Source organism: Aquarana catesbeiana, linkage group LG01 (genome assembly GCF_042186555.1).
Source record: "Aquarana catesbeiana isolate 2022-GZ linkage group LG01, ASM4218655v1, whole genome shotgun sequence".
NCBI lineage: Eukaryota > Metazoa > Chordata > Amphibia > Anura > Ranidae > Aquarana > Aquarana catesbeiana.
In genome coordinates, this window is record NC_133324.1 from 726,744,205 (window position 1) to 726,754,929 (window position 10,725).

At 41.2% G+C, this 10,725-nt stretch overlaps 1 protein-coding gene across 5 annotated transcripts in view; it reads left to right on the forward strand.

The window, feature by feature from the left end:
• GAB1 (GRB2 associated binding protein 1) overlaps positions 1-10,505 on the forward strand; it is a 159,598-nt gene extending 149,093 nt beyond the window's left edge. For all 5 annotated transcript variants that reach the window (XM_073604352.1, XM_073604360.1, XM_073604369.1 and 2 more), the window contains 2 exons: positions 4,522-4,644; positions 9,528-10,505. In XM_073604352.1, coding sequence (XP_073460453.1) covers positions 4,522-4,644; positions 9,528-9,686 — 282 coding nt within the window. In that variant the 3' untranslated portion in view covers positions 9,687-10,505. The remainder of the gene's footprint in view (positions 1-4,521; positions 4,645-9,527) is intronic.
• Positions 10,506-10,725: the final 220 nt, after the last annotated feature.

Sequence of the window (10,725 nt, forward strand, 5' to 3'; positions counted from 1 at the left end):
GAACTGTCCTGGCATTTTATGCACAACATTTAGAAGCTTATGTCACACATCACCCACTCTCCTAACCACTTGAAGACAAAGCCCAGGATCAGGCCTGACTCTGCAAACGCTGCAGTTATGTGTTTATTGTTTTGCAAGTGTCAGTGATCGATCGATACTGCACTTGGGTGGGCTGGGCTGGGCCGGGCGGAAGGGCAAAACGCAGGTGCTAGCAGGTATCTGGGCTGATCCCGCTAACACTGCGTTTTTGGGAACCCTAAACTGCAGGGGACACATAGTATAGATCGGATAAGATATTGATCCGTTCAGATACTGTACCACTAAGGGAGGTGTATGCTGCGTGCGTGGGTGTTAGCGGTACTGGCGCTAATCTGACGCTGCCTGGGGCGACGCATATCACCGCCGGGCGATCAGGGGGCTAAACCTTTATTCGGTAATAAACGGCGGGTGCCCTGACACTATAAAAAATAAACGAACTAACCAGCGTCACCCGTAACAGTTATACGGTGATCACTGGTGAAAGGGTTAACTAGGGGGCAATCAAGGGGTTAAAACATTTATTCGGTAGTATATGGGGGTCCCTGTCGCTATAAAACGCTGACGGCGAACCTAAATATTTACCTCCCTAACTAGCGTCACCAGTGACACTAATACAGCGATCAGAAAAATGATCGCTTAGTGACACTGGCGACGGGGGTGATCAAGGGGTTAAAACTTTATTAGGGGGGGTTAGGGGGGTATCCTAGACTTAAAGGGGGCTAATACTAACTGCCCTACCACACTAACTGTCACAAACTGACACCATGCAGTAATCAGAAAAAAAAAAACTGCTTGGTGTCAGTGTGACGGGGGGGGGGGGTGATTAGGGGATTAGGGGGGGTAAAGGGGGGTGTTATGTGTGCCTGGCATGTTCTACTGGGATATGTAGTGTTGTGCACTCACATTGCAGTCTTCTCTCCTCGGTGCCGGAACGGAAAATACCGAGCTGAGGAGAGATGACGTCACATCCCCTGCCTCTGTGTACTATACAGAGGCAGGGGAAGATTCTGATTGGCTGGGAGCGATCGCAAGGGGGGGGGGGCACAAATGGATGGCCTCCTCCTCATCACTGAACGCTCCCAGACCAAAGCCGACCACCTCGGGCACCGGGGGGGGTCCGATCGGGCCCCCCGCCCGCGGGAAGGCAATCGCGTACCAGGTGCCCGTGCCATTCTGCCGTCGTATATCGTCGTTAGGCGGTCGGTAAGTGGTTAATGCAGAGAATGCGTTCAGGTAAAAAAAAAAAAAAAAAAAAACCTTCAGCCTTTACAACCACTTTAAGGATCTCCTGAAAATTAATATTTCACACATACAAGTCCAGAGGTGACACAAATTTCTTGATGAAGGGCTACTGTAGGGACCCAAAACAGTGCAATGTTGTCTCTGTTATCAACAAACATTAGCTTGTTGAAAGATAAATGTGTTGGCAACATATGTACCGTAATTTATACAGTCCAGGACACATGCTGAATATTCATAGACCCTGGGATATAACCCAGTGCCTTCAGGTCATTGGACACTGGCAAGCTTTTTAGAACTTGCCCTATAACCATATCCTATTCTGTGAGTCAGCTTTTTTGCTAGAGTCCTGAAGTGATGTACCCCTTCACTTGACACTCTTGGCTTAACTAGTTTTCGGATTCTTCAATAAACTCTTCACTGCCTGCTAATGCAACAATATAAGCAGTGCATCTGGATTGGTGCCACCTCCAACCTTTGAAACCGTACCCAAATCCCACTCCATAGGGGTGGCCTGTGATGTTATTTATGGCACTGGATCCTATGTGGGTACTCACCTTGGCACTTTGTGTAGCTAGCTGCAAGGTACTATACAGGGCCATGGCCCATCCTTATGGAACCCAGACCCTCTGAGGGACTTCATTGCTTCCTGTTTCTTAGTTGGATCGGCCAATCACGTGATCATTGTTATTGGCTGCCACAGTGGTCACATGCTTCGCCAACTCCTGATAAAAAGTACAGACAGATGGTGTTCTTTGACAGCTCAGTCACTATTCTGTGAGATCGCTCTCCACACAGAAAGCTCTGCCACCCATGGACGCATGTGTGTGGGTGTTGAATGCCCTCCTTTTTGCTGCCACACGTGTCGTGGGCAGCAACAGGTTAAAGATGCTTCTGAATATTTTCTTTATTTTCTGTGTCAAAGTCCTGCTCCAAGAATTATTTCACTGAAAGCTACTATACCTTTTTTTTTTTTTTTTCTTCAAGGATAATTAAATATGATCTACCATGAGTGCCTTAAACATTTACCACAAAGTTTGTATCCAGGAAACAATAGAAAGACATTGAAAACATTGACCCTGCTTGAAGTGACTACCAAGGACTGGTTCATCTGTGCATTGAATTTTAGGCAGTTAGGCACGTTACCATTGAGCTCTATATAACGTGCATTTTTTCATGATCGTGCATCAAAGATGCAGCAAACACCACACATAAAATGCACAGGTGTGAATATATATATATATAATATAAATATATATATATATATATATATATATATATATATATATATATATATATATATATATATATATATATATATATATATATATTTATTTTTTAGCTTGAGATTTTTTTTTTTTTGCTGCCTTTGTCCCCAGTTAAGGAGATTCACCCTCTCTATTTGCCACGTTTTAACCATTAAACGTGAAAGTTAAAAAAAAAAAAAGTCCCAAATTTTGGGTTGAACCCAGAAAAGAGGGGAAATCTATGGGGGCACTAGTTCTGGTAAGCCAGGGATTCCCTCACTTTGGCTTGATTGTGATTTAAGTGATTCCCTCACTTTGGTATTATAACCCTCCCTTTCTCCATTAAAAAAAATGCCTTTTAGTGTCCCACATGAGGTTCTTCGGTTATTTTTGGGTTTCTCCCAGTTGTTAAAAATGCTCTATATTGCTTTACTACTTGGTCTATAGATACTTTAGACGGAAGGGGGTCCCCACTTTTAGTACTAATCTACTAATTGTACTACGCTTTTCATAATTCCAGAGTTTTTTTGAAAGCAACAGCCTTCTACAAGTTTAACTATGGCAGTATCCACAAAGCGTTCCAAGCAGGGACTTTTTGGTGACATATATTCCTCCCTACAAACAACAACTAGTGTTAGTACACTGGGTGGTATTTTTAGGCGGTGGCATAGGGGTCTGGAGACTTAGTGATGAGGAATGGGAGCAAGCTTTAGAGAATTTGACCAGAGTCTCCTTCTTCTCTTTAGTGTTTGCCCCAGTTGTATATTATTCACAGGTCTCACTATACCCCTCAAAAACTACATACTTGGGGTAAAGCAGCTACACCAAACTGCCCAAGATGTACTACTGAAATGGGTACACTTATACATATGATGTGGCATTGCCCTAAACTGCATTAATATTGGGAGCATATATTTGATACTTTAAACACTCTATGCTCTACACATGTTTATTCTGATCCAAAAATTGTTCTGTTAGGGATTATATCGGACGATATTCTCCCACCTGAAATGCATGTGTTGTGGTTGCGGTCTATATATATAGCCCGCAAACTCATACTGCAGAAATGGATATCAAACTCCCAACCAAAAATTGATCAATGGTCTGATGCGACTAAGCTTAATTTAGGAATAGAGGAATTGACATATAAACACAGCAAATACCCCCAAAAAAATCAGGAAAATTTGGTCTCAATGGCTAGACTCCAGTACATATATGCCGATAAGGTGTAATTGTTAAACTGAACTTAATGGCTTGTCCTATATTGCTGTGAACTTTATGAAAAATTTAATTATTAACCCATTGTTATGGCAAAGGCATAATGAGCTAGTATGCATCGTATACTAGCTCATTATGAAATACTTGCCTTGGAACGAATCCCCCGTAGCAGCGCCCGCACACCGCTGATATGGCTGACATCATCCCTGGAGTTTCTTCCGGTTTCGCGGGCTCCGTCGCTGTGAGTGGCCGAAACCGCAATGACGTCACTACCGCGCAGGAGCCGGCGGCACAGGGCTCGGAAGGAACGGCACCCGTGGCCGTTCCTTCAGAGCGCATTCGCCAGTGATGTCACTGGCTGCATGTAATGTAAAGATCTCCTAAACATTACACGTTTAGCAAATGTCTGCAGAGGACGTTTACTTCCTCTTTAATAATGAGTGTATAATCTGGAAGTTTCATAGTCTACTTGGGATATTCTCTTTTTTTTTTTTTTTTTGATTATTGTAATTTTATATGTTTTTAGTGGGCATGTTTTGTATGTTCTAGTCTTGTAAAAATGCAAGAATTAAAAAAAAAAAAGTATCTGATTTAAAAAAAAAAACTCTATATTGCTTTTTTACCTGGGCTATAGATAAGAAAGGGGAAAGGGGTCCCACTTTTGTTTTCTAAAATTGTTCCTCATTTAGAGTTTTACATAAGCATTAATTCTAGTGAATTTCAACTACAGCTTTTTAGTACTGATGTACTAATTGTACTACGCTTTTCATAATTCCAGAGTTTATTTGAAAACAACAGCCTTGATGGAGGAAATAGCCCCATGGTGAAGCCTAAAGGAGACAAGCAAGTGGAATATTTAGATCTAGATTTGGACTCTGGCAAATCAACACCTCCAAGAAAAGTAAGCAACACAAGTGAACACATAACTGTACTTATCCAGAACAGCTTATGCAGAGCAATGTGTATGTGTGTGTTCAGGTTTAAAGTATTTCAGAGTCATACCTACAGGTTTCAGTATAACGGAACTTCTGCCTAAATGTAAAACATGTAAGATGAAATGATCAAGCTAAGGTTAAAGTGATTTGTAAAGTCTTTTTTTTCCTATAAAAGTAACAAACATCTTATACTTACCTGCTGTGTTGGATTTGCATAAAACACCCCAGATACTCCTCTTCTGGGTTCCCTCTTCTGTGATCCTGGCCCCTCCCTCCTGTCGAATGCCCCCACAGCAAGCGGCTTGCTATGGGGCACCTGAGCCGAGTCACAGATCCCTGTGTCCATTCAGACACTGAGCCCAGACCCGGCCCTGCCCCCTCTCTTTCCTGATTGGCTAGCTGACTTTGACAGCAGCAGGAGCCATTGGCGCTGCTGCTGTCTCAGCCAATCAGGAGGGAGAATCTCGGCTGAGACACTCGTGGACATTGCTGGACAGAGAGGGACCTCTGGTAAATGTGAGGGTGGCTGCTGTACACAGAAGGCTTTTTATCTTCATGCATAGAATGCTTGAAGTAAAAAAAAAGCCTGCCTTTACAACCCCTTTAAGTGCCAAATCATATACAGTGGATATAAAAAGTCTACACACCCCTGTTAAAATGACAGGTTTCTGTGATGTAAAAAAATTAGACAAAGATAAATATTTTCAGAACTTTTTTTACCTTTAACATGACCTATAAACTGTACAACTCAATTGAAAAACATACTGAAATCTTTTCGTTAGAAGTAACAATAGAAAAATAAAATAATGTGGTTGCAGAAGTGTGCGCACCCTCTTATAACTGGGGGTGTAGCTGTGTTCAGAATTAAGCAATCACATTCAAACTCATGTTAAATAGGAGTCAGTACACACCTGCCATCATTTAAAGTGCCTCGGATTAACCCCAAATAAAAGTTCTTAGTCGCATCCTACAGCAAAAGCAATGGTCCACAGAGAGCTTCCAAAGCATCAGAGGGATCTCAATGTTAAAAGGTATCAGTCAGGAGAAGGGTACAAAAGAATTTCCAAGGCATTAGATATACCATGGAACAAAGTGAAGACAATCATCATCAAGTGGAGAAAATATGGCACAACAGTGACATTATGAAGAACTGGACGTCCCTCCAAAATAGATGAAAAGACGAGACGAAAACTGGTCAGGGAGGCTGCCAAGAGAGGCCTACAGCAACATTAAAGGAGCTGCAGGAATATCTGACAAGTACTGGCTTTGTGGTACATGTGACTACACTCTCCCAAATTCTTCATATGTCTGGGCTATGGGGTAGAGTGGCAAGAGTGGTACGAAGAAAAACTTCCAAGCCCAGCTAAATTTTGCAAAAACAGATCTGAAGTCTTCCAAAAGCATGTGGGAAAACGTGTTGCGGTCTGATGAAGCCAAGGTTGAACTTTTTGTCCATAATTCTAAAAGATATGTTTGGCGCAAAAACAACACTGCACATCACCAAAAGAACACCATACTTGCAGTGAAGCATGGGGGTGGCAGTATCATGCTTTGGGCTGTTTTTCTTCAGCTGAAACAGAGGCCTTAGTCAAGGTAGAGGGAATTATGAACAGTTCCAAATACCTTCAGGCTTCTGCTAGAAAGCTGAACATGAAGAGAAACTTCATCTTTCAGCATGACAACGACCCAAAGCATATATCCAAATCAACAAAGGAATGACTTCACCAAAAGAAGATTAAAGTTTTGGAATTACTTAGCAGAGGCCAGACCTGAATCCGATGTAAAATCTGTGGGGTGATCTGAAGAGGGCTGTGCACCGGAGATGCCCTTGCAATCTGACGGAGTGTTTTTGCAAAGAAGAGTGGGCAAATATTGCCAAGTCAAGATATGCCATGCTGATAGACTCATACCCAAAGACCGAGTGCTGTAACAAAATCAAAAGATGCTTTAACAAAGTATTAATATAAGGGTGTGCACACTTATGTAACCACATTTTATTTTTACTTCCCCCCACCTAAAAGATTTCAGTTTGTTGTTCAAGTGAGTTGTACAGTTTATAGGTCACATTAAAGGTGGAAAAAGTTCTGAAATTATTTATCTTTGTCTCCTTTTTTTACATCACAGAAACCTGACATTTTACCAGGGGTGTGCAGACTTTTTGTATCCACTGTATATATTACTACAAGTAAGACACCTTCGTTCAGATATTGCAAATGATTTTACCCCTGGCTATGGTGGAGTGAGATAGGAGGTTGTCTGGGACAGATTAAAAGTGTCTAGTGAACTAAAAGTCCGGTATAGCAAAATCTTTCCAAAGTCATAGATTTACCCAAAACAGTCTCATCTCAGGTGACAGTAATGATGGCAGAGATGCCCAATATTATTCTCTCTTCAGCCCTCTATTTTGCTGTGCTCACAAACAGGAAGGGAAACAAATTTCCATACTATACCTCGTACTGGAGCTGCATGCTTCTGGATAAAGAGAGTCACGAATTTTTTTCTTAGAATAAAGATCACGATTCTTTCACAATTCTCGGCGTAACATCATCCTTAACATTATACAAAAATATTGGACTAAACTTTACTGTTTAGTTATTTTTTTTTTAATTCATTGAAGTGTACTTTTTTCACAAAAAATTCAATTTGAAAGGCCGCTGCGCAAATGCAGTATGTCATAAAATATTGCAACGACTGCCATTTTATTCTCTAGGGTCTCTGCTAAAAAAAATATATGTTTGGGGGTTCAAAGTAATTTTCTAGCAAAAAAATACTAATTTTAACTTGTAAGCAACAAGTGTCAGAAAAAGGCTTAGGCCCCTTCCACACTTGTCCGACTTGTCCTACAACTTGGGACTGCAAAGTCACATGACAAGTCTTTCCCCATGATTTCCAATAGCAACCATTCATATTGGTACGACTTCAAAGTAGTCCCTGCACTACTTTGGTCCGACTTTGATGGGAGTTGCACAGTCATTCCCTGAAATCGCTGCAAAATCGCGCAACTTGGAAGTCGCGGTAGTGTAAAAGGGGCTTTAATCTTTAAGTGGTTAAACTGACCGAAGTTCATCCCTTTGATCTAAAAGAACCAAATGATACAATGCTTCTTCCTCCTTTCTTTCTTCCTCCTTTCTTTCTTCCTCCTTCTTTCTTCCTCCTTCTTTCTTCCTCCTTCTTTCTTCCTCCTTCTTTCTTCCTCCTTCCTTCTTCCTTCTTCCTTCTTCCTCCTTCCTTCTTCCTTCTTCCTTCTCCTTCCTCTTCTTCCTCCTCTTCCCCTTTGCACGGTTTACATGAATAGTGGCAATGCCGGATGAAGATCGTGAGGGGGGGGTTGAATCGAGATTGCAATTTTTAACGAATAATCGCGCAGCTCTACCTCGTACTGAATGTATTGTTTACTGGGATGGCTATAACTGTACTAGACATCTTTTATATAGAAAAGGAGTGAAAAAGGGTGCTTGACCTCTCTTCTCTTTACCAGTTTCCGGGCTGTCACACCTATGCAATTTCTTCAGTACTTTGAGTCACTGACTCAAAACCGTAAGGCAAATGAAGACTTCAGGCTGACCTTTCTGATCTGAATGTTAGTTTGTTTTAGGTCAGTGCCTGAAAGAATTGCAGCACCCAGGCTACCTGCATTTTCCCAAGGAGGTCACCAGCACCAGACCCTTATTTCTCTCAGAACAGGAGTCCTTTAAGGTTGAACTCCAAACTTAAAGCTTAAATCTGTAAGGAGAACTTACACGGGTCCCCCCCCGCCCCTTCCCGTTGACTTGGACCATGGTAATCTCCGGTTCTAAGCCCCAGTATATCCGCGACAGGAGTCTGGAGCTTAGAAATCCTCTCTGCATCCACACGTCTTTTGCTTAGCTGACAGGGCGGGCTATGCGGCTGCTGATTGGTTGGCGCCACCCATGTGATGGCGCTGACAAATTAGGATTCTCCAAAACGTCCCTCCTGGACATTTTGGACATTCAGCTCAGGTGATTTCTAAGCCCGGAACTCCTGGAGCGGATATACCGGGGCTTAGAACCTGGAGACTGCCGCAGTCCAGGTCAGCGGAAGGGGGGGGAGGAGGACTTGTGTAAGTTCACCTTACAGATTTTTCTGTAAAGGTGAACTTGCCCTTTAAACCAACTCATTGAAATATATTCCTCAATAGCCACAAAAGGTATACATCTAAGTAGTGTGCTTTGCAAACCCAGACAAAGAAAATATGAAAGGCAGCGTTCTACAATGTCCAACAACCAAAAGGTAGGCTCTGCGATGTAACTCCTCTGGTTCAGCTGGATGTTCTTCAGCCAGCTGATGCGTTTCGAGGGACTTGCCCACCTTCCTAAAAGCAAGGCCAACAACTTTTGGGTTTTTGGACATTATATAAGGCTGTCTTTCATAATTTCTTTGCGTATATACTATTTTACATTTTCCAATAAAGTGGGTAATGCACTAGACATTTGCACCTTTTTTGTTTTGTTTGCAGAGATAGACAAAACAAGGGAAACGAATTGTAGCATTACAGTTCTGGCACAAAATTCCAAGCCACCTGCCCACCCCAACAGTCCAAGGAAGAGCTAACCCACTTTAACAGTAATGGCTGAGTGCTTATGTGAATTAGTCTTCAAGGGCTAGCTTGCATATCATGCTCTAATTGCTCCTCTCAATGGTGTGTGATCAGCAGGGAGCATTACATATCTTTTTATAAGGCTTTTACAGGAGTCAGAGAGGCAACCTTTTAAAGCTTAGTGCCTATATTTCAGCTTTAAGTCCAGGACAGTTGCTTTATTTTATGCATTCTAAAGGCTGCAGGATATTCCAATTACTAGTAGCTAACCACTTTTTTTCTAAACTGCAGAAGAAGAGCAGTGGCTCTGGGAGCAGTGCTGCAGAAGAGAAAGTGGATTACGTTGTAGTTGACAAAGAGAAAACCCTCGCTTTGACGAATACCAGAAAAGCATGGACTGATGAAAGACAGTCAACTGAATCTGAAACCCCAACCAAGAGTGTCAAATGAGGTTTTAGCGAGAACAATCTTCTTCCATCATGACAAGCAAGCCATGTCTGAAACAGTGCAAAGTACAATAATGTCTAATGATTGCATCTCTAGGAACTTTACAGATGACTTGGTGAGAAAGAGACTAGAGACTGGTGCACTGTGGAATCTATATCGCTCATATGAGAATGTACATATTTTATCATGAGAAACCAACAAGGACCATTTGTTTAACACATTTAGCCATGTTTTGTAGTATTACTATGTTTTATGCACTTTTTGTGGTTCAAACCATGGTTCTTGTTGCTAACACATTTTGCTTATTAACGCAGATAACATTTTAGTTTTATGTCCTACACTAATACAACTAAAAGCTATAAGAATTTTTAACATGGTAGATTGGCCAATAATGCATTGCAGTGAAAAGTAGCATAACAATGGCCATCTATTACCAAAACACAGAATTGTAATTATTGTATGTTCTGATTGACTTTTATGCTTTCTTTTTATTTTATGTTTATTTGTGTGACAATTATGTTTTAGATTTCAGAATTACAACTTTTTTTTTTTTAATGTTGGATGTTCATTGCTGACTTCAATGTATTATCTTGGTCTTCAAAACTGCAGAACCATGTGCTTATTTTTAAAATGATTTTTTTATACAGCCTGTGTGATTATCACATAGTTGGATATCACTAATCAAAAATGTGTAATTAAATGTAATTTTATTCTTTCCCTCCCCAAAATTGGCAGTGTGGAGGATAGATGTGTTTTTTAATTCTGCTGTAACTAAAGGACCACAAAACCTGCAATACAGATTGATTTTATATTACAATGAAACTGGTAACATTTAAAAATATATTTGTAACAATTCCTCTGATATCATATGCTAGCTGAATTCCTGATATGCAACCCTAGTTCAGATGCATCTACTGTAATCAGCAGGTAAAGGCTCTGAGGGACATATAGGAAATTCTTTAAAAGAGTCCTCTGCAACTCCTAAACTAAGGCAGGCCATACGTGATTCTTTTTTTTTTTTTTCGTTCAGCCAGCAGGTTGA